Source organism: Camarhynchus parvulus, unplaced genomic scaffold (genome assembly GCF_901933205.1).
Source record: "Camarhynchus parvulus unplaced genomic scaffold, STF_HiC, whole genome shotgun sequence".
NCBI lineage: Eukaryota > Metazoa > Chordata > Aves > Passeriformes > Thraupidae > Camarhynchus > Camarhynchus parvulus.
In genome coordinates this window covers 22,787-48,450 of record NW_022148567.1, presented here as the reverse complement: position 1 = coordinate 48,450, position 25,664 = coordinate 22,787, and the positions used below count along the sequence as shown (strand labels likewise).

Sequence of the window (25,664 nt, the reverse complement as noted above, 5' to 3'; positions counted from 1 at the left end):
GAGCCCAAAATCCCCCCAGAAAAGAGTCTAAAATCCCAAAAAATGAGCCCAAAAATCCCATAAAAATGACATCAAAAAACCCCAAAAAACCAGCCCCAAATCCCCAAAAAACCCCAGTATAAAATCCCATTAAAAAGAACCCAAAATCCCATAAAAAAACCAGCCCCAAATCCCCAAAAATGAGCCCAAAATCCCATTAAAATGACAACAAAAATCCCAAAAAACCCAGCCCCAAATCCCCCAAAAAACCCAGCCCCAAATCCCCAAAAAACCCCAGTCTAAAATCCCATAAAAATGAGCCCAAAATCCCATAAAAATGACATCAGAATCCCAAAAAACGCAGCCCCAAATCCCCAAAAAAACCCAGTATAAAATCCCAAAAAATGAGCCCAAAATCCCCCCAGAAAAGAGCCTAAAATCCCATAAAAATGACATCAAAAATCCCATAAAATCAAGTTCCAAATCCCATAGAAATGAGCCCAAAATCCCATAAAACCGTGGCCCAAAATCCCACAAAATGAGATCAAAAATCCCATAAAACTCAGCCCAAAATCCCCTAAAAACTGAACCAAAAATCCCATAAAATCCAGCCCAAAATCCCCTGAAACCCAGCCCAAAATCCCCTAAAAATTAAGCCTAAAATCCCATTAAAAAAGAGTCCAAAATCCCATAAAAAGGAGCCCAAAAAACCCACAAAATCAAACCCCAAATCCCATAGAAATGAACCCAAAATCCCATAAAACCGTGGCCCAAAATCCCATAAAATGAGATCCAAAATCCCATAAAACTCAGCCCAAAATCCCCTAAAAACCGAGTCTAAAATCCCATTAAAAAAGAGTCCAAAATCCCATAAAAAGGATCCCAAAAATCCCATAAAATCAAACCCCAAATCCCATAGAAATGAGCCCAAAATGCCCAAAAAACCCAGCCCCAAATCCCATAGAAATGAGCCCAAAATCCCATAAACCCCAACCCAAAATCCCCTAAAAATTGAGCCTAAAATCGCATTAAAAAAGAGTCCAAAATCCCATAAAAAGGATCCCAAAAATCCCATAAAATCAAGTTCCAAATCCCATAGAAATGAGCCCAAAATCCCATAAAACCGTGGCCCAAAATCCCATAAAATGAGATCAAAAATCCCATAAAACTCAGCCCAAAATCCCCTAAAAACTGAACCAAAAATCCCATAAAATCCAGCCCAAAATCCCCTGAAACCCAGCCCAAAATCCCCTAAAAACCGAGTCTAAAATCCCATTAAAAAAGAGTCCAAAATCCCATAAAAAGAAGCCAAAAAATCCCATAAAATCAAACCCCAAATCCCATAGAAATGAGCCCCAAATCCCCAACAAACCCAGCCCAAAATCCCATAAAATGAGATCAAAAATCCCATAAACCCCAGCCCAAAATCTCCTAAAAATTAAGCCTAAAATCCCATTAAAAAAAAGTCCAAAATCCCATAAAAAGGATCCCAAAAACCCCATAAAATCAAACCCCAAATCCCATAGAAATGAACCCAAAATCCCAAAAAACCGTGGCCCAAAATCCCATAAAACGAGATCAAAAATCCCATAAACCCCAGCCCAAAATCCCCTAAAAACCGAGTCTAAAATCCCATTAAAAAAGAGTCCAAAATCCCATAAAAAGGAGCCCAAAAATCCCATAAAATCAAACCCCAAATCCCATAGAAATGAGCCCAAAATGCCCAAAAAACCCAGCCCCAAATCCCATAGAAATGAGCCCAAAATCCCATAAACCCCAGCCCAAAATCCCCTAAAAATTGAGCCTAAAATCTCATTAAAAAAGAGTCCAAAATCCCATAAAAAGGATCCCAAAAATCCCATAAAATCAAACCCCAAATCCCATAGAAATGAGCCCAAAATCCCATAAAACCGTGGCCCAAAATCCCATAAAATGAGATCAAAAATCCCATAAAACTCAGCCCAAAATCCCCTAAAAACTGAGCCAAAAATCCCATAAAATCCACCCCAAAATCCCCTGAAACCCAGCCCAAAATCCCTTAAAAACCGAGTCTAAAATCCCATTAAAAAAGAGTCCAAAATCCCATAAAAAGAAGCCCAAAAATCCCATAAAATCAAACCCCAAATCCCATAGAAATGAGCCCAAAATCCCCAAAAAACCCAGCCCAAAATCCCATAAAATGAGATCCAAAATCCCATAAACCCCAGCCCAAAATCCCCTAAAAATTAAGCCTAAAATCTCATTAAAAAAGAGTCCAAAATCCCATAAAAAGGATCCCAAAAATCCCATAAAATCAAACCCCAAATCCCATAGAAATGAACCCCAAATCCCCTAAACCCGAGCCCAAAATTGGGGATTTTCCCAAAAACCCCACAAATTTTGACCCCAAAACCACCAAAAATCCCCTAAAACCGAACCCAAAATTGGGGATTTTCCCAAAAACCCCACAAATTTTGACCCCAAAACCACCAAAAATCCCCTAAAACTGAACCCAAAATTGGGGATTTTCCCAAAACCCCACAAATTTTGACCCCAAAACCACCAAAAATCCCCTAAACCGAGCCCAAAATTGGGGATTTTCCCAAAAACCCCACAAATTTTGACCCCAAAACCACCAAAAATCCCCTAAACCGAGCCCAAAATTGGGGATTTTCCCAAAAACCCCACAAATTCTGACCCCAAAACCACCACAAAATCCCCAAAACTCGAGCCCAAAGGGTGTGGGTTTTCCCAAAACCCCAAAACCACCAAAAATCCCCTAAACCCGAGCCCAAAATTGGGGATTTTCCCAAAAACCCCACAAATTCTGACCCCAAAACCACCAAAAATCCCCTAAACCTGAACTCAAAATTGGGGATTTTCCCAAAAACCCCAAAACCACCAAAAATCCCATAAAACTGAACCCAAAATTGGGGATTTTCCCAAAACCCCACAAATTTTGACCCCAAAACCACCAAAAATCCCCTAAACACGAACCCAAAATTGGGGATTTTCCCAAAAACCCCACAAATTTTGACCCCAAAACCACCAAAAATCCCATAAAACCCGAGCCCAAAATTGGGGATTTTCCCAAAAACCCCACAAATTTTGACCCCAAAACCACCAAAAATCCCCTAAACCCGAGCCCAAAATTGGGGATTTTCCCAAAAACCCCACAAATGTCGACCCCAAAACCACCAAAAATCCCCTAAACACGAACCCAAAATTGGGGATTTTCCCAAAAACCCCACAAATGTCGACCCCAAAACCACCAAAAATCCCCTAAAACTGAACCCAAAATTGGGGATTTTCCCAAAAACCCCAAAACCACCAAAAATCCCCTAAAACTGAACCCAAAATTGGGGATTTTTCCCAAAAACCCCACAAATTTTGACCCCAAAAGGACCAAAAATCCCCTAAAACTGAGCCCAAAATTGGGGATTTTCCCAAAAACCCCACAAATTTTGACACCAAAACCACCAAAAATCCCATAAAACTGAACCCAAAATTGGGGATTTTCCCAAAAACCCCACAAATTTTGACCCCAAAACCACCAAAAATCCCCTAAAACTGAACCCAAAATTGGGGATTTTCCCAAAAACCCCACAAATTCTGACCCCAAAACCACCAAAAATCCCCGAAACCCGAGCCCAAAATTGGGGATTTTCCCAAAAACCCCACAAATTCTGACACCAAAACCACCAAAAATCCCCTAAAACTGAACCCAAAATTGGGGATTTTCCCAAAAACCCCAAAACCACCAAAAATCCCCTAAAACTGAACCCAAAATTGGGGATTTTCCCAAAAACCCCACAAATTTTGACCCCAAAACCACCAAAAATCCCCTAAAACTGAACCCAAAATTGGGGATTTTCCCAAAAACCCCACAAATGTCGACCCCAAAACCACCAAAAATCCCCTAAACCCGAGCCCAAAATTTGGGATTTTCCCAAAAACCCCACAAATTTTGACCCCAAAACCACCAAAAATCCCCTAAAACTGAACCCAAAATTGGGGATTTTCCCAAAAACCCCACAAATTTTGACCCCAAAACCACCAAAAATCCCCTAAAACTGAGCCCAAAATTGGGGATTTTCCCAAAAACCCCACAAATTTTGACCCCAAAACCACCAAAAATCCCCTAAAACTGAACCCAAAATTGGGGATTTTCCCAAAAACCCCACAAATTTTGACCCCAAAAGGACCAAAAATCCCCTAAACCCGAGCCCAAAATTGGGGATTTTCCCAAAAACCTCACAAATTTTGACACCAAAACCACCAAAAATCCCCTAAAACTGAACCCAAAATTGGGGATTTTCCCAAAAACCCCAAAACCACCAAAAATCCCCTAAAACTGAACCCAAAATTGGGGATTTCCTAAAAACCCCACAAATTCCGACCCCAAAACCACCAAAAATCCCCTAAACCTGAGCCCAAAATTGGGGATTTTCCCAAAAACCCCACAAATGTCGACCCCAAAACCACCAAAAATCCCTAAAACCAAACCCAAAATCGGCGATTTTGGTAAATCCCAAACGTCGGCACTCACGTAGGAGACCCCGAAGAGGCTGAAGTCCAACATTCCTGCGGAAATTGGGGAAATTCGATGGAAAATCTCAAGGTTTGGGCAAATTTGGGTGATTTTGGGGCATTTTGGGGCATTTTGGGGCATTTTCAGGTGATTTTTTGGGGTAATTTTGGGTCATTTTTGGGTCATTTTCAAGTGGAAAATGGGATAATTGGAAGGAAATTGAGATGGAAAAATGAATATTGATTGGATTTTGCTCAGAAAAAAGGGATTTTTGAGGAAGGAAATTTAAAAAAAAAAAAAGGAATTTTGGCTCAAAAAATATTTGGATTATTATTATATTATGTTATATCACATTACGTTATATAATATTATATATTATGTTAAATTATATATCTAAATAAATTAATAAAACCTTATTATAATATTATAGATTAAAATAAATTTTAATATTCTATGTAATTATATTCAGATTTATATAATATTTGTAAATCAATATCTAAAATTATAAAATCATATATAATAAATATTGAAAATTAAATATAATTATATATATAATTATATATATAATAGACACCTTTATATAATTATATCTATAAATCAATATCTAAAATTACAAAATTATATATAATAAATAAAGAAAATTATATAGAGTTATATATATAATTACATATAATATACACATTTATATAATTATATCTATAAATCAATATCTAAAATTATAAAATGATATATAATAAATATTGAAAATTAAATATAATTATATATATAATTATATATAATAGACACCTTTATATAATTATATCTATAAATTAATATCTAAAATTATAAAATTATATATATAATAAATAATGAAAATTAAATATAATTACATATATAATTATATATAATATACACATTTATATAATTATACCTAAAACAATATCTAAAATTATAAAACTATATATATAATAAATACGGAAAATTATATAAAATTATAATTATATATATAAATCAATATCTACAATTATAAAATGATATATATAAAAAATAAATATATTAAAATTATATATATATAAGTATATATATATAAATTAGACACAAAATTGCATGAAGAAATACAGATTTTTTTTTCTCAAAAATTCAGATTTTTTTGCGACAAACTCAGATTTTTGGGGTGAGAAATTCAGATTTTGGGTCTCACCCACGATGGATTTGCCCATCTGCTCCCAGATTTTTTTTTCTCAAAAATTCCGATTTTTTTTTGCAACAAACTCAGATTTTCGGGGTGAGAAATTCAGATTTTGGGTCTCACCCACCATAGATTTGCCCACCCGCTCCCAGATTTTTTTTTCTCAAAAATTCAGATTTTTTTTGCAACAAACTCAGATTTTCGGGGTGAGAAATGTGGATTTTGGGTGTCACCCACCATGGATTTGCCCATCCGCTCCCAGATTTTTTTTTCTCAAAAATTCCGATTTTTTTTTGCAACAAACTCAGATTTTCGGGGTGAGAAATTCAGATTTTGGGTCTCACCCACGATGGATTTGCCCATCTGCTCCCAGATTTTTTTTTCTCAAAAATTCAGATTTTTTTTGCGACAAACTCAGATTTTTGGGGTGAAAAATTCAGATTTTGGGTCTCACCCACGGTGGATTTGCCCATCTGCTCCCAGATTTTTTTTCTCCAAAATTCCAATTTTTTTTGCAACAAACTCAGATTTTTGGGGTGAAAAATGAGGACTTTGGGTCTCACCCACCATGGATTTGCCCACCTGGTCCCAGATTTTTTTTTCTCAAAAATTCAGATTTTTTTTGCGACAAACTCAGATTTTTGGGGTGAGAAATTCAGATTTTGGGTCTCACCCACGATGGATTTGCCCATCTGGTCCCAGGCCGCCGTGTTGTCGCCCAGCCAGTGCCCGGCCCAGCGGCCGCTGCCCGGGAAGGTCGAGCGCGTGACCACGATGCCGCGCTCGCCCGTCAGCTCCTGCAGCGCCCTGAAAATCGACATTTTTAAATTGTTTCTACTGTTACTTATGAATTTTTTATATATTTATATTTTTTATATATTTAGTATATAATACAATATAGTTCATACAATGTATATAATAATATAATACAATAATATAAATAATATAATACAATATATATAATATGTATTATATTGTATATATGTATAATATGTACTTTATTATAATATAATATAATACAGTATATATAATTCTATATATAATGGAATATAGAATATAGAATATAGAATAAAGAAATATATATTTTATAATATATAGAGTATAATAAAGAACAGATAATAGATAGTATATAGTACAGATAATAGATAGTATATAGTATATAATATATAATACATAATACAGCATATATAACATTTATCACATAACGTAATATGTAATGTATCATATATCACAGATAAGAAAATATATAATATATGCCATATATGATATAATATATACTATAGAATATATATAATATACAGTATATAATATATAGTATACAATATATAGTATATAATGTATACTATACACTATACAATATATACTATATAATATAAAATATATAGAATATAGAATATAGAATTAATTTAGAATATAGTATATATAATAGAATATAGAATATATAATAAATAAATATATATTTTATAATATATAGAGTATAATAAAGAACAGATAATAGATAGTATATAGTATATAATATATAATACATAATACAGCATATATAACATTTATCACATAACGTAATATGTGATGTATCATCTATCACATATAATAAAATATATAATATATGCCATATATTATATAATATATACAATACAATATATATCATATATAGTATATAATATATAGCATATAATATATAGTATATAATGTATACTATACACTATACGATATATACTATATAATATAAAATATATAGAATATAGAATATAGAATTAATATAGAATATAGAATATATAGAATGTATAACACGATGCACCTGAGGGTGGGCTCGGTCTGTGCCCACCTGTAGAGGTTGTGAAGGTCGTAGTGGCCATTTCCAAGTAATAATAATAATAATAATAATAATAATAATAATAATAATAATAATAAATAGGTTATAGAATATTTAACATATAACATGACACACCTGAGCGTGGGTTCGGTCTGTGCCCACGCATAGAAGTTGTGAATGTCATAGTGGCCATTTCCAAATAATAATAATAGTAATAATAATAATAATAATAATAATAATAATAATAATAATAATAATAATAATAATAATAATAATAATAATAATAATAATAATAATAAAATATAGAATCTAGAACACATAATATAGAATATAGAATATATGATACAGAATATAGAATATAATATATAACATACAATACAGAATATATACATAGAGCATAGAATATTGAATATAAAGCATAGACTACAGAATATAGAATAAGAATATATAATATTTAACATATAACATGACCCACCTGAGCGTGGGCTCAGTGTGTGCCCACCCATACACGTTGTGAGCATCTTAGTGGCCATTTCCAAATAATATTATATTAATATAGAATATAGAATATAGAATATAGAGTATGTAATTTATAAGATATAAGATAAATTATATTATACATTATATATAATATATATAAAATATAAGATAGAATATAGAATATATAACACAGAACACAGAATATATAATACATATTATGTACTATATAACGTATACTATATACAATATAATATAGAATGTAGAACATAGAAAATAGAATATATAACATAGAATATATAATATTTAATACATGACCCACCTGAGCGTGGGCTCGGTCTGTGCCCAGCCACAGAGATCGTGAACGTTGCAGTGGCCATTTCCAATTAACTTTACAATAATAATATATAATACATAATATAGAATGTAGAATGTAGAATATATAATATGGAATATGGACTATATAACATATAGTATATAGACTATGTAATATATACTATTTAAGATAGAATATGGAATATGGAATGTGGAATATATAATACGAAATATACTACATAGTACATAATCTATAGTACATTATATATTATATGTAATATATATGTAACATATAACATATATAACATATATAACACATATAACACATAACATATAACATATAACATACTATATATAGAACATAGTATATAGTATATAGTATATAATGTATAATGTATAATGTATAATGTATAATGTATAATGTATAATGTATAATGTATAATGTATAATATATAATATATAATATATAATACAGAATATATAATACAGAATATATAATATATAATATATAATATATAATATATAATATTTAATATATAATATTTAATATATAATACTTAATATATAATATATAATATGACCCACTAGAGGGTGGGCTCGGTCTGTGCCCACCCATACAGATTGTGAACATTATAGTGCCCAGTTAATAAATAATAATAATAATAATAATAATAATAATAATAATAATAATAATAATATATTATTTAACATATAACACGACGCACCTGAGCGTGGGCTCGGTCTGCGCCCACCCGTACAGGTTGTGGACGTCGTAGTGGCCAGTTCCAAATAATAATAATAACAATAATAACAATAATAACAATAATAATAATAATAATAATAAATATTTAACATATTACATGACCCACCTGAGCGTGGGCTTGGTCTGTGCCCACCCGTACAGGTCGTGGACATCGTAGTGGCCAGTTCCAAATAATAACAATAACAATAGCAATAATAATAATAATAATAATAATAAATATTTAACATATTACATGACCCACCTGAGTGTGGGCTCGGTCTGCGCCCACCCGTACAGGTTGTGGACATCGTAGTGGCCATTTCCAAATAATAATAATAATAATAATAATAATAATAATAATAATAATAATAATAATATTTAACATATAACGGGACGCACCTGAGCGTGGGCTCGGTCTGCGCCCACCCGTACACGTTGTGAACATCGTAGTGGCCATTTCCAAATAATAATAATAATAATAATAATAACAATAATAATAATAATTATTATTATTTAACATATAACGAACGCACCTGAGCGTGGGCTCGGTCTGCGCCCACCCGTACAGGTTGTGGACGTCGTAGTGGCCAGTTCCAAATAATAATAATAACAATAACAATAACAATAACAATAACAATAATAATAATAATAATAATAATTTAACATATAACACGATGCACCTGAGCGTGGGCTCGGTCTGCGCCCACCCGTACAGATTGTGAACGTCATAGTGACCAGTTAATAATAATAATAATAATAATAATAATAATAATAATAATATAATAAATATTTAACATAAAACAGGACGCACCTGAGCGTGGGCTCGGTCTGCGCCCACACGTACAGGTTGTGGACGTCATAGTGACCAGTTAATAATAATAATAATAATAATAATAATAATGATAATAATTATTATTATTTAACATATTTACGTGGCCCTGAGCGGTGGGCTCAAGCCTACATTGTGTGGACGTCGTAGTGGCCAGTTCCAAATAATAACAATAACAATACCAATAATAATAACAATAATAATAATTATTATTATTATTTAAGATATAACGCCGCCACCTGGGCTCGGCTCGGCCCGCCACCCGCACAGGTTGTGGACGTGGGGGGGCGGCGCACCCCCCTCCCGCCGGGAGCCGCTGCTCTCCATGCAGCGTCTTGAAACTCAGCCCCTCCCACCGAGAGCCCAACTCTGCCCAAAAACGACACAAATCCACCCAAATTTAGTCCAAAACAGAACCCGGGAGGGATGAAACCCGATTTATTTGCATCGCCTTGGAATTCAAACCCAGTCCAAGTTCAGTCAAAAACAGTCTGGGAGGGATAGAAAAAATGACCAAAAAAAATTGGATTTATTTGGGTGGTCTTGGAAGCCAAATTTGGTCAAAAATAGCATCCAAGATGGATAAAAATGACCAAAAATTTGATTTATTTTGATGGTCTTGGAAGCCAAATTCAGTCAAAAATAGCACCCAAGATGGATAAAAATGACAAAAAATTTGATTTATTTTGATGGTCTTGGGACCTAAACTTGGTCAAAAATAAGTCCCAGGAAGGATAAAAAATAAATTTTAAAAATTTTGATTTATTTGGATGTCTTGGAGCTCAAACCCCACCCAAATCCAGTCAAACAGAGTCGAGGAGTGATAAAAAATTAATTAAAAATTTAATTTATTTTGATGGTCTTGGGACCCAAATTCAGTCAAAAATAGCACCCAAGTGGGATTAAAAAATGACAAAAATTTGATTTATTTTGATGGTCTTGGGACCTAAATTTGGTCAAAAATAAGACCCAGGAGGGATAAAAAATAAATTTAAAAAATTTGATTTATTTGGATGTCTTGGAGCTCAAACCCCACCCAAATTCAGTCCAAAAAATCACCCGGGACTAATAAAAAATTTATTTAAAATTTTGATTTATTTGGATGCTCTTGGAATCCAAATTTGGTCCGAAAAATCCATTTTCATTCCCATTTTTAAGCGACCAAAAATTCTATTTTAATTCCCATTTTAATGCCAAAAAACCCATTTAAATTCGCGTTTTTTGTCATTTCTGGTGACCCAAACCCGTAATTAATTACCCACGATTAATTACTTCAGTTTAATTTCCGTTTTTTGTCATTTTTAGTCACCCAAAAATCGGAATTTTGGGTTTTTTCCTGACTCACGGGGCATGTAGGGCGGGAAGTTGAGGTCGCGGTCGCGGCAGCCGCCGACGGCGCCGTGGACGAAATTCGAGGGCTCGTTCATGTCCTGGGGGCAGAAAATGGTGAAATTTGGATTAAATTTGGGGCTGAAATCAAAAAAAAAACCATTTTTTTAAATTATATTTGGGCTGAAATTCGCCAAAAAAGGGAATTTTTTTCATTATTTTTGTGCTGAAATCCCCCTCAAAAAAGGGATTTTTTTGGGTTGAAATGGGAAAAAAAGGGGAATTTTATTTTAGGATTTTTGGGCTAAAATCTGCAAAAAAAAGAGCGATTTTTGGACTGAAATCCCCCTCCCAAAAAAGGGGATTTTCCGGGATTTTTGGGCCAAAATCCACCAAAAAAAAAGGGATTTTTTCCAGATTTTTGGAGCTAAAATCTGCCCAAAGAAAAGGAAATTTTTTCATTATTTTTATGCTAAAATCTCCCAAAAAAAGAAATTATTTTTATTATTTTTTGGCTAAAATCTGCCAAAAAAAGAGATTTTTTTTCATTATTTTTTGGGTTGAAATCCACCAATAAAAGGGTTTTTTTCCCGGTATTTGGAGCTAAAATCTGCCCCCAGAAAAGGGATTTTTTCCCCAGGATCTTTGGCCTGAAATCTGAAAAAAAAAGAGATTTTTGGGCTGAAATCCCAAAAAAAGAGAGGACTTTTAATCAGGATTTTTGGGGTAAAATCTGACCCAAAAAAAGGGATTTTTTTCAGGATTTTTGGGCTGAAATCCCCCCCAAAAAGAGAAATATTTTCAGGATTTTTCCCCAAAAAACCCCAGATTTTTGAACTGAAATGCCCCATAAAAAAGGGAATTTTGTTCACGATTTTTGGGCTAAAATCTGCCCTGAAAAAGGGGATTTTTTTCAGGATAAAATCCCCCAAAAAAGGAACTTTTTTTTTTCATTAATTTTGGGCTGAAATGCCCTAAAAAAATTTGGATTTTTTGCTCACGATCCAGATGCCGTCAAATTTGATGCTGAGCGAGGAATTCCGGGGGTTCTCGAAGACCTCGGCGATTTCCCGCGCCCACCAATCCCGCGTGGAGTTCCGGAAAAAATCCGGCACCGCCGTGAAAGCGCGGAACAGCTGGGGGGGGAAACGTAATTAATTATGGTAATTAGTTAATTAATTATGGTGATTAAATTATTCGCGGTGATTAAACCAACGGAATTTATTGGGTTTGGAATGGGAGTTTAATTGGAGTCGAAAAAATATCACGCATGGTTGGGCAGTTGTGGAACGGGTGGGGGAAGAGGTAATTAAATTTATTATGGTAATTAGATTAAGAGAAAGTTAATTAAAACGGGGATTGGTTGGGTTTGGGATGGGAGGTTAATTGGGTTGGTTGGTAGGGTTTGGTTTTAAGGTAAAGACGGGGAAATTGATTATTGTCCTGTTAATGATTATTGGGTTATGTGTTGTATTAGTAGATGTTGTATGTTGTATTATAATATATGTTATATATTAGAATATAATATAATATAATATAATATAATATAATATAATATAATATAATATAATATAATATAATATAATATAATATAATATAATGTATTATAATATAATGTATTATAATGTATTATAATGTAATATAATGTAATATAATGTAATATAATGTAATATAATATAATATAATATAATGTAATGTAATATAATATAATATAATATAATGTAATATAATATAATATAATATAATGTAATGTTATATAATATAATATAATATGATATGATATAATATAATATAATGTAATGTTATATAACATAATATAATATAATATGATATGATATAATATAGTATAATATGAATTGTAAGGTAAATATATTTTAAGTATAATTTGATATATGTATATTATGATATAATGTCATATGTAATGAAATACAATGCAATATAATGCAATATAACATAATTCTATATAATACAATGCAACAAAATTCTATATAACTTATTCTATCTAACATAATATATTACAATATAATATAATATGAATGTAATATAATATAATGTAATATAATATGATATGAATGTAATATAATATAATGTAATATAATATAATATAATATAATATAATATATAATATAATATAATATAATATAATATAATATAATATAATATAATATAATATAATATAATATAATATAATATAATATAATATGTATAATATGTATAATATAATGTAAATGTAATGTAATGTAGTGTAATGTAATGTAATAAGATAATAATTATATTATATTATATTATATTATATTATATTATATTATATTATATTATATTATACTATACTATAGTGTAGTATAGTATAGTATAGTATAGTACATTAATTATATTACATTATATTACATTATATATTACATTATATTACATTATATTACATTACATTACATTATATGACATTATATTTCATTATATTTCATTATATTATATTTCATTATATTATATTATATTATATTATATTATATTATATTATATTATATTATATTATATTATAGTATAGTATAGTATAGTATAGTATAGTATAGTATATATGATATTATGTTATGTTATATTATGTTATATTATATTATGTTGTCTTCTGTTATATTATATTAATTATATTATATTATACTACATTACATTATCTTTTATCTTATATTATGTTATATTATGTTATATTATATATGATGTGATGTGATGTGATGTGATGTGATGTGATGTGATGTTATGTTATATTATATTATATTATATTATATTATATTATATTATATTATATTATATTATATTATATTATATTATATTATATTATTATATTATATCATATCATATTATATTATATTATATCATATCATATCATATTATATTATATCATATCATATCATATCATATTATATCATATCATATTATATTATATTGAATTGCATTATTTTCCCAGCCAATCCCCCAGGGCATTTTTAGATTATTTAAAAAAATTTTTTAAATTTTTTATTTCTTTTTTGCTGTTTGCTACAAAACTTGGGCAATTCCTGCCACAAAAAAATGAGGAATTTCCAATTTTTCAATTGCCCTGCTAAAAAAAGAGGAGTTTTAAACGAAAATTAATTTTTAATTTAATAATTAATTCATTTTAAATTAATTTTCACCTCCACTTGGGTGTCCCAATCCAGAGAATCGTTGACGACGACGTTGGGCAGGTCCGGCCACACCTGGGGAGTAAAAATTAAAATAATTGTGATAATTAATTAATAAAAATATTCCAGTTTGCATAAAAAATAAAGTATAAATAAATAAATGGAATAAATAAAGGAAATTAAAAAGTTAAAATGAAAACATATAAAATCATCATTAAATAGAAATAAATTTCTAAAAATAACAAATAAATTTAATTACAAATACCTAAAATATTCGTGATGATTATATAATAAAATAATCAAATTGGCCGAAGTAAAATAAATTCTAAAAATAAATGAAATTAAAAAATAAAATAACAAGTTAAAATACAAATAAAATAAAAAATAAAAATAAAAAAGTAAAATAAAGTTAGAATTTTGGCAGAAATCTTTGGGGTTTTGGGGGAATTTTGGGGGAAATCTTTGGAATTTTGGGAGAATTTTGAGGTAAATATCTGGGATAATTCTGGGGGAAATTTTGGGAGAAAATTTTTGGATTTTGGGGAAAATTTTTGAGGGGAGGAATTATTTTGGGATTTTGGGGGGATTTTTGGAGGAAATCCTTGGGATTTTGGGGGATTGGGGAATTTTGGGGATTATGGAAAATTTGGGGGAAATTTTTGGGAATTTTCAGGAATTTTCGGGAAAATTTTTGGGATTTTGAGGAGGATTTTGGGGAAAATCTTTGGGATTTTGTGGAGATTTTGTGGGAAATTTTGGGGAAATTTTGGGTGAAATTTTGGGAAAATTTTGGGGGGAATTAGGGGGAAAATCTTTGGAAATTTTAGGGAATTTTTGGGAAAATTTTTGGGATTTTGAGGAGGATTTTGGGGGAAAATTTTTGGAAATCTTTGGGATTTTGTGAGGATTTTGCAGGAAATTTTGGATGAAATTTTTGGGGGAATTTTGGGGTAAATATCTGGGATAATTCTGGTGGAAATTTTGTGAGAAAATTTTTGGGGAATTATTTGGGATTTTGGGGGGAATTTTGGAGAAAATTTTGGGGGAAATTTTGGAGGAAATCTTTGGGATTTTTGGGGAATTTTCAGGAACATTTTGGGGATTTTGAGGAGGATTTCAGGGGAAATCTTTGGGATTTTGTGGGGATTTTGTGGGAAATTTTGGATGAATTTTTTGGGGGAATTTTGGGATAAATATCTGGGATAATTCTGGGGGAAATTTTGGGAGAAAATTTTTGGATTTTGGGGGATTTTTAGGGAATTATTTGGGATTTTCGGGGGAATTTTGGAGGAAATTTTGGGGGGAATTTTGGAGGAAATCTTCGGCAATTTTTGGGAATTTTCAGGAAAATTTTGGGGATTTTGAGGAGGATTTTGGGGGAAATCTTTGGGGTTTTGTGTGGATTTGGGGGAAATTTTGTGGGCAATATTTGGAGAAAATTTGGGGGAAATTAGGTGGAAAATCTTTGGGATTTTGGGGAAAATATTTGAAAATTTTAGGGAATTTTCGGGAAAATTTTTGGGATTTTGAGGGGGATTTCAGGGGAAATCTTGGGGATTTTGTGGGGATTTTGTGGGGAATTTTTGGAGAAATTGTGGGGGAATTTGGGGGAAAATCTCTGGGATTTTGGGGAAAATATTTGGAAATTTGAGGGAATTTCTGGGAAAATTTTTGGGATTTTGAGGAGGATTTCTGGGGAAATCTTTGGGGTTTTGTGGGGATTTTGTGGGAAATTTTGGATGAAATTTTGGGGGGAATTTTGGGGAAAATTTTTTGAAATCTTTGGGATTTTGTGGGGATTTGGGGGAAATTTTGTGGGGAAATTTTGGGGGGAATTTGGGGGAAAATCTGTGGGATTTTGGGGAAAATATTTGGAAATTTGAGGGAATTTCCGGGCAAATTTTGTGGGGATTTTGTGGGAAATTTTGGATGAAATTTTGGGGGGAATTTTGGGGGAAAATTTTTGGAAATCTTTGGGATTTCGTGGGGATTTTGTGGGAAATTTTGGGGAAATTTTGGGTGAAATTTTGGAAGAAATTTTGGGGGGAATTTTGGAGGAAATCTTTGGCAATTTACAGGAATTTTCGGGAAAATTTTGGGTATTTTTAGGAGCATTTTGGGGGAAATCTTTGGGATTTTGTGGGGATTTGGGGGAAATTTTGTGGGGAATTTTTGGAGAAATTTTGGGGGGAATTTGGGTTTTGGGAAAATTTTGGGAATTTTTGGATATTGGGAGGATTTTGGGGGGGTTTTAAATTTTGGGGATGAAATGGGGTTTGGGGGTTTTTGATTTTGGGTTTTTGGGGGGGATTTTGTGGGGTTTTGGGGTTGGGGAAATTTGGGTTTTGGGGAAAATATTTGGAAATTTGAGGGAATTTTTGGAAAAAATTTTTGGGATTTTGAGGAGGATTTCTGGGGAAATCTTTGGGGTTTTGTGTGGATTTGGGGGAAATTTTGTGGGAAATATTTGGAGAAATTTTGGGGGAAATTAGGAGGAAAATCTTTGGGATTTTGGGGAAAATATTTGAAAATTTTAGGGAATTTTCGGGAAAATTTTTGGGATTTTGAGGGGGATTTCTGGGGAAATCTTGGGGATTTTGTGGGGATTTTGTGGGGAATTTTTGGAGAAATTTCGGGGAGGTTGGGGAAAATGCTTTTTGGGGAAAATATTTGGAAATTTGAGGAATTTCTGGGAAAATTTTTGGGATTTTGAGGAGGATTTCTGGGGAAATCTTTGGGGTTTTGTGGGGATTTTGTGGGAAATTTTGGATGAAATTTTGGGGGGAATTTTGGGGAAAATTTTTTGGAATCTTTGGGATTTTGTGGGGATTTGGGGGAATTTGTGGGGAAATTTTGGGGGGAATTTGGGGGAAAATCTCTGGGATTTTGGGGAAAATATTTGGAAATTTGAGGGAATTTCCGGGAAAATTTTTGGCATTTTGTGGGGATTTTGTGGGAAATTTTGGATGAAATTTTGGGGGGAATTTTGGGGGAAAATTTTTGGAAATCTTTGGGATTTCGTGGGGATTTTGTGGGAAATTTTGGGGAAATTTTGGGTGAAATTTTGGAAGAAATTTTGGGGGAAATCTTTGGCAATTTACAGGAATTTTCGGGAAAAATTTTGGAGAGGCATTTTGGGGGAAATCTTTGGGATTTTGTGGGGATTTGGGGGGGGTTTTTTTTGGGGAAATTTTGGGGGTGGGAAAATCTTTGGGATTTTGGGGAAAATATTTGAAAATTTTAGGGAATTTTCGGGAAAATTTTTGGGATTTTGAGGGGGATTTTGGGGGAAATCTTGGGGATTTTGTGGGGATTTTGTGGGAAATTTTTGGAGAAATTTTGGGGGGGTGGGGGAAAATCTTGGGATTTTTGGGGAAAATATTTGGTTGAGGGAATTTTTTTTTGGGATTTTGAGGAGGATTTCTGGGGAAATTGGGGTTTTGTGGGAGGGGTGGGGTTGGTTGTGGGGGGGGGGATTTGGGAGGTGTGTGGGTTTTGTGGGAAATTGGATGAAATTTTGGGGGAATTTTGGGGGAAAATTTTTGGAAATCTTTGGGATTTTGTGGGGATTTTGTGGGAAATTTTGGGGAAATTTTGGGTGAAATTTTGGAAGAAATTTTGGGGGGAATTTTGAAGGAAATCTTCGGCAATTTTGGGGAATTTTCGGGAAAATTTTGGGGATTTTGAGGAGCATTTTGGGGAAATCTTTGGGGTTTTGTGTGGATTTGGGGGAAATTTTGTGGGCAATATTTGGAGAAAATTTTGGGGGAAATTAGGGGGAAAATCTTTGGGATTTTGGGGAAAATATTTGAAAATTTTAGGGAATTTTTGGGAAAATTTTTGGGATTTTGAGGAGGATTTCTGGGGAAATCTTGGGGATTTTGTGGGGATTTTGTGGGGAATTTTGGGTGAAATTTTGGAAGAAATTTTGGGGGGAATTTTGGAGGAAATCTTTGGGATTTTGGGGGAATTTTCGGGAAAATTTTGGGGGATTTTGAGGAGGATTTTGGGGGAAATCTTTGGGATTTTGTGGGAAACTTTGGGTGAAATTTTGGGTGAAATTTTTGGGGAAATTTTGGGGGAAATTTGGGGGAAATAATTTGAATTTTGACCTTGGCGAAGATGATTTCGTCGCTGTTGGGCCACTTGATGAAGACGTCCTGCTGCAGCCCCCGCTCGTAGGGCAGGTAATTCGTCTCGTTAGCCGAGATGGCCGGGTCCTGAGAGCCACCGTGCAATTTTAATTAAAAATTTTAATTAAAAAATTTAATTAAAATACTTTAAAATAATTTTTAAAATTAATTTTCAAATAGTTTTTTCAATTAATTTTAAAATCGTTTCTTAAATTAATTCTTAAAAAATTTTAAATTAATTTTTTAAATTTTAATTTTGATATTAATTTCAATTCTCATTTTGTTGTAATTTAATTTGAATTTTAATTTATTTTATTTTTAGAAAAAAATTAAATTTTTCATTTTAATTTCATTTTTATCTATTTTAATTTTAATTGAATTGTAATTCCATTAATTTTTATTTTAATTTCTAATTTCAATTTCAATGACGATTTTAATTTTATTTGATTTTTAAATCAATTTCTATTTTTAATTTACTATTAATTCTAATATTCATTGACGATTTTAATTTTATTTTATTTTTAAATCAATTTCTATTTTTAATTTATTATTAATGTAATTCTAATATTAATTTCATTTTAATTGTAATTTTAAAATCTAACTTTAATTTAATTTTGATTTTTTATTAAGCGTCAATTTTAATACAATTTTTAATGTAACGTCAATTTTTTTAGCCCCGCCCCTCTCTTTAAACCCCACCCCTTTCTGTGATGATGTCATCACCAGAATCAGCACCAATTTCATCTTTTCCTTTAGCCCCGCCCCCTTTTGGCAAACCCCGCCTCTTTAGCAATGACATCATCACCAGGATAAGCAGGAATACCATCTTTTTTAGCCCCGCCCCTCTCTTTAAGCCCCACCCCTTTCTGTGATGATGTCGTCACCAAAATGAGCCTGAATATCATTTTCCCTTTAGCCCCGCCCCCTTTCTGCAAACCCCGCCCTTTTAGCGATGACATCATCCCCAGTATGAGCAGGAACCCCATCTTTTTTAGCCCCGCCCCTCTCTTTAAGCCCCACCCCTTTCTGTGATGATGTCACCACCAGAATATCTAATCTTTTCCTTTTAGCCCCGCCCTCTTTCAGCAAACCCCGCCCCTTTAGTGATGACATCATCCCCAGGATGAGGACAAATCTCATCTGCTCCTGTAGCCCCACCCCCTTTCGGCAAGCCCCGCCCCTTTAGCCATGACATCATCACCAGGATAAGCAGGAATACCATCTTTTTTAGCCCCGCCCCTCTCTTTAAGCCCCACCCCTTTCTGTGATGATGTCGTCACCAAAATGAGCCTGAATATCATTTCCCCTTTAGCCCCGCCCCCTTTCTGCAAACCCCGCCCCTTTAGCGATGACATCATCCCCAGTATGAGCAGGAACCCCATCTTTTTTAGCCCCGCCCCTCTCTTTAAGCCCCACCCCTTTCTGTGATGATGTCACCACCAGAATATCTAATATTTTCCCTTAGCCACGCCCCCTTTCGGCAAGCCCCGCCCCTTTCGGGGTGACGTCATCACCAGGATGAGCACGAAGCGCATTCCCCGGCTGCGGATGTCGCGGACGAGCTGCGGAAGGTTCTGGAATTGGGGCCTGAGGGTGAAGTCGAGCTGGCGCTCCATGTAATCGATGTCGGCGTATTGAACGTCCTGGAAAGGGGCAGAAAACCGGGGAAAACGGGAAAATTGGAGTTAAAAAATGGGGAAAATAATGGGGAAAATAATGGGGAAATTGGGAAAAATAATGGGGGAAATAATGGGGAAAATAATGAGGAAATTGGGAAAAATAATGGGGAAAATAATGGGGAAATTGGGAAAAATAATGGGGGAAATAATGGGGAAAATAATGAGGAAATTGGGAAAAATAATGGGGAAAATAATGAGGAAAATAATGAGAAAATTGGGAAAAATAATGGGGAAAATAATGGGGAAAATAACGGGGAAAAAATGGGAAAAATAAATTAAAAATGGGAAAAAATAAATTAAAAATGGGGAAAAATAAATTAAAAATGGGGAAAAATAGAAAATAGAAAATGGGGGAAATTGGGAAAATAAAGGGGAAAATAATGGGGAAAATAAAGCAGAAAATAATGGGAAGTTGGGAGAAAATAATGGGAAAACTCCAGGAAAAAATGGGAAAAAGTTGTAAAAAAATGGGGGGAAAAAGGGAAAATAATGGGGAAAATAATGGGAAAAATAATGGGAAAAATAATGGGGAAAATAAAGGGGAAAATAAAGGGGATAATAAAGGGGATAATAAAGCAAAAAATAATGGGAAGTTGGGAGAAAATAATGGGAAAAATTCAGGAAAAAATGGGGGAAAAAGGGAAAATAATGGGAAAATAATGGGAAAATAATGGGGAAAATAATGGGAAATTGGGAGAAAAAATGGGGAAAATAATGGGGAAAATAATGGGGAAAATAATGGGAAATTAGGAGAAAAAATGGGGAAAATAATGGGGAAAATAATGGGGAAAATAATGGGGAAATTGGGAAAAATAGTGGGGAAAATAATGGGGAAAATAATGGGGAAAATAATGGGGAAAAATAAATTAAAAAAGGGAAAAAGGAGAAATAATGGGGGGAAATAATGGGGAAAATAATGGAAAAAATAACGGGGAAAAATGGGAAAAAATAAATTAAAAATGGGAAAAAATAAATTAAAAATGGGAAAAAATGGAAAATTCAAAATGGGGGAAATTGGGAAAATAAAGGGGAAAATAATGGGGAAAATAAAGGGGAAAATAAAGCAGAAAATAATGGGAAGTTGGGAGAAAATAATGGGAAAAATCCAGGAAAAATTGGGAAAAAAGTTGTAAAAAAATGGGGGAAAAAAGGGAAAATAATGGGGGGAAAAAAGAAAAATAATGGGGAAAATTATGAGAAAAATAATGGGAAAATAATGGGGAAAATAAAGGGGATAAAAAGCGGAAAATAATGGGAAGTTGGGAGAAAATAATCGGAAAAATTCAGGAAAAAATGGGGGGAAAAGGGAAAATAATGGGAAAATAATGGGAAAAATAATGGGGAAAATAATGGGAAATTGGGAGAAAAAATGGGGAAAATAATGGGGAAAATAATGGGGAAAATAATGGGAAATTAGGAAAATAATGAGGAAATTGGGAAAAATAATGGGGGAAATAATGGGGAAAATAATGAGGGAATTGGGAAAAATAATGGGGGAAATAATGGGGAAAATAATGGGGAAAATAATGGGAAATTGGGAAAAATAATGGGGAAAATAATGGGGAAAATAATGGGGAAAATAATGGGGAAATAATGGGGAAAATAATGGGAAAAATAATGAGAAAATTGGGAAAAATAATGGGGAAATTGGGAAAAATAATGGGGAAAATAATGGGGAAAATAATGGGGAAAATAATGGGGAAAATAATGGGGAAATTGGGAAAAATAATGGGGAAAATAATGGGGAAAATAATGGGGAAATTGGGGAAAATAATGGGGAAAATAATGAGGAAATTGGGAGAAAAAATGGGGAAAATAATGGGGAAAATAATGGGGAAAATATTGGGGAAATTGGGAAAAATAATGGGGAAAATAATGGGGAAAATAATGGGGAAAATAATGGGGAAATTGAAAACATTGGGGAAGGGGAAACGGGGAGAAAAAATAGGGGAGAAAGAAAAAAAAAAGGGGGAAAATGGGAAAATATAAACGGGGATAAAATGAATAAAATATTTCGTATTTTACATAAATATTTCTCCATTTTTACGAGTAATTATTTATAAAAGTCAATTGTACTTTTTTTTAACGACCCGGCAAAAACCGCGTTGTTCATTTCTCTCGGCGAAACTCAAGAAATCGGCAAACCCCGGCCCCGAATTGCTGGAATTTGCCCGAAATTGCCCCAAATCCGGAGCTCACCAGGGGGATCTGGGCCTGGCTCATGTCGTGCACCAGTCGGGCGATTTCGGCGGCGTCGCGGTAACCGTACCGGCACAGCTGGAAACCCAGGGACCAATAGGGCGGCAGCATGGGGCGGCCGATCAGCTGAAACGGGGCAAAAACCCCAAATTTCGGTGAAAAAAGAAAAAGTGAAAATTCAAGGAAAAAATTGCAACAAAGAGATCAAAAAAATTCCCCCCAAAAATGGCCAGAAATTCCGCCCAAAATCCTCAAAAAATCCAACTATAAACCACGGTAATTCCCACAAAACACCCAGAAAATCCCCCAAAATGCCAAAATTCCCCCAAATAAACCCAAAAATTCCCCCAAAAATCCCCAAAAATCCCCAAATTCCCCAAATTCCCCCAAATAAACCCAAAAAATCCCCAAAAAATCCCCAAAAATCCCCAAAAAATTCCCCAAATTCCCCCAAATAAACCCAAAAATCCCCAAAAAATCCCCAAAAACCCCAAAAAAATCCCCCAAAAAACCCAAAAAACCCCAAAAATCCCAAAATTCCCCCAAATAAACACAAAAATCCCAAAAATCCCCAAAATTCAAAAAAATTCCCCCAAAAATCCCCAAAAATCCCCAAAAATCCCAAAATTCCCCAAATAAACCCAAAAAATCCCCAAAAATCCCCAAAAATTCCCCCAAAAAACGCAAAAACCCAAAAATTCCCAAAAAAATCCCCAAAAACCCCAAAATTCCCCAAATAAACCCAAAAATCCCCCCAAAATCCCCAAAAACCCAAAAAATCCCAAAAATCCCCCCAAATAAACCCAAAAATCCCCAAAAATCCCAAAATTCCCCAAATAAAACCCAAAAAAATCCCCAAAAATCCCAAAAATTCCACAAAATAAAAAACCCAAAAATCCCCAAAAATCCCAAAATTCCCCAAATAAACCCAAAAAATCCCAAAAATCCCCAAAAATTCCCCAAATAAACCCAAAAAAACCCCAAAAAATCCCCAAAATCCCCCCCCAAATACCCCCAAAAAAACCCAAAAATCCCAAAAAAATCCCCAAAAATCCCCAAAAATCCCCAAATAAACACAAAAAAAACCCCAAAAATCCCCAAAATCCCAAAATCCCCAAAAAAAACCAAAAAAATCCCCAAAAAAATCCCAAAAATCCCCAAAAATCCCCAAAAATAAAATCCCCCCAAAAAACCCCAAAATCCCCAAAAATCCCAAAAAATTCCCCAAATAAACCCAAAAAAAATCCCCAAAAATCCCCAAATTCCCCAAAAAAACCAAAAAAATCCCCAAAAATCCCCAAATAAATTCCCCCAAAAAAAAAATCCCCAAAAATCCCCAAAAATCCCCAAATTCCCCCAAATAAACCCAAAAAATCCCCAAAAATCCCAAAATTCCCCCAAAAACCCCAAAATCCCCCAAAAAACCCCAAAAATCCCCAAAATCCCCAAAAAATCCCCAAAAACCCAAAAATCCCCAAAAATCCCAAAATTCCCCCAAAAATCCCCCCAAAAACCCAAAATCCCCAAAATAAACCCAAAAAAAATCCCCAAAATCCCCAAAAATCCCCAAAAAAATCCAAAAATCCCCAAAAATCCCCAAAAATCCCAAAATTCCCCCAAATAAACCCAAAAAATCCCCAAAAATCCCCAAAATCCCCCAAATAAACCCCAAAAATCCCCAAAAATCCCCAAATCCCCCCAAAAAAACCCCAAAAAAATCCCCAAAAAATCCCAAAAATCCCCAAAAAACCCCAAAAAAAAATCCCCAAAAATCCCACAAAAAATCCCCCAAAAAAACCCCAAAAATCCCCAAAAAAATAAAAAAAACCCCAAAATCCCCAAAATTCCCCAAAATCCCCAAAAAAATCCCCAAAAAACCCCAAAAATCCCCAAAATTCCCCCAAAAAAAACCCAAAAAAACCCCAAAAATCCCCAAAAAAACCCAAAAAATCCCCAAAAACCCCAAAAATCCCCAAAATCCCCAAATAAACCCCAAAAAAACCCCAAAAATCCCCCAAAATCCCCCAAAAAAAACCCCAAAATCCCAAAAAATCCCCAAAAACCCCCAAAAAATCCCCAAATTCCCCCAAATAAACCCAAAAATCCCCAAAAATCCCCAAAAAATCCCCCCAAAAAAACCCCAAAAATCCCCAAAAAATCCCAAAATTCCCCAAAAAAACCCCAAAAATCCCCAAAATCCCCCCAAATCCCCAAAAAAAACACAAAAAAAATCCCCAAAAATCCCCAAAAATCCCCAAATTCCCCCAAATAAACCCCAAAAATCCCCAAAATCCCAAAAATTCCCCCAAATAAACCCAAAAAATCCCCAAAAATCCCCAAATTCCCCCAAATAAACCCAAAAAATCCCCAAAAATCCCCAAAATTCCCCAAAAAACCCAAAAATCCCCAAAATTCCCCAAAAAACCCCAAATAACCCAAAAAAACCCCAAAAATCCCCAAAAAATCCCCCAAATAAAAAACCCCAAAATCCCCAAAAATCCCCCAAATTCCCCCAAATAAACCCAAAAATCCCCAAAAATCCCCAAAAAATCCCCAAAAATCCCCAAATAAACCCAAAAAATCCCCAAAATCCCCAAATACCCCAAAACCCAAAAATCCCAAAAATCCCCAAAAATCCCCAAAAAAATTCCCCAAAAATAACCCAAAAAATCCCCAAAAAATCCCCAAAATCCCCAATAAACCCCAAAATCCCCAAAAATCCCCAAAATTCCCCCAAATAAATGCGAAAAATCCCAAAAATCCCAAAATTCCCCCAAATAAACCAAAATCCCAAAATCCCCCCAAATAACCCAAAAATCCCCAAAAAACCCCAAAAAAAATCCAAAAAACCCCAAAAATCCCCCAAAATCCCCAAAAAACCCCAAATCCCAAAAATCCCCAAAATAATCCAAAAAATCCCCAAAAATCCCCAAAATTCCCCCAAAAAACCCCAAAATCCCCAAAAATCCCCAAATTCCCCCAAATCCCCAAAATCCCCAAAATCCCAAAATCCCCCAAAAAACCCAAACCCATCCCCAAAAAACCCCAATTCCCCAAAAAAATCCAAAAAAATCCCCAAAATCCCCAAAAATTCCCCAAATACCCAACCCAATCCCCAAAAATTCAAGAAAATTCCCCCAAATAAACCCAAAAAATCCCCAAAAATCCCCAAAATCCCCAAATTCCCCCAAAAAAACCCAAAAAATCCCCAAAAATCCCCCAAAAAATCCCCAAATAAACCCAAAAAAAAATCCCCAAAAATCCCAAAATTCCCCCAAAAATCCCCAAAAATCCCCAAAAATCCCCCAAAAATCCCCAAAAATCCCCAAAAATCCCCAA

At 33.6% G+C, this 25,664-nt stretch overlaps 1 protein-coding gene across 1 annotated transcript in view; it reads right to left on the bottom strand.

Annotated features, from left to right (window-relative positions):
• The window catches only part of LOC115916937 (maltase-glucoamylase, intestinal-like), a gene marked incomplete at its 5' end in the record, with an annotated part of 68,730 nt that overhangs the window by 20,676 nt on the left and 22,390 nt on the right, over positions 1 to 25,664 (bottom strand). The window contains 10 exon segments of the mRNA XM_030970675.1: positions 4,508 to 4,542; positions 6,331 to 6,464; positions 9,685 to 9,739; positions 10,098 to 10,202; positions 11,179 to 11,263; positions 12,164 to 12,298; positions 14,327 to 14,389; positions 18,427 to 18,534; positions 19,962 to 20,090; positions 22,326 to 22,453. Coding sequence (XP_030826535.1) covers positions 4,508 to 4,542; positions 6,331 to 6,464; positions 9,685 to 9,739; positions 10,098 to 10,202; positions 11,179 to 11,263; positions 12,164 to 12,298; positions 14,327 to 14,389; positions 18,427 to 18,534; positions 19,962 to 20,090; positions 22,326 to 22,453 — 977 coding nt within the window.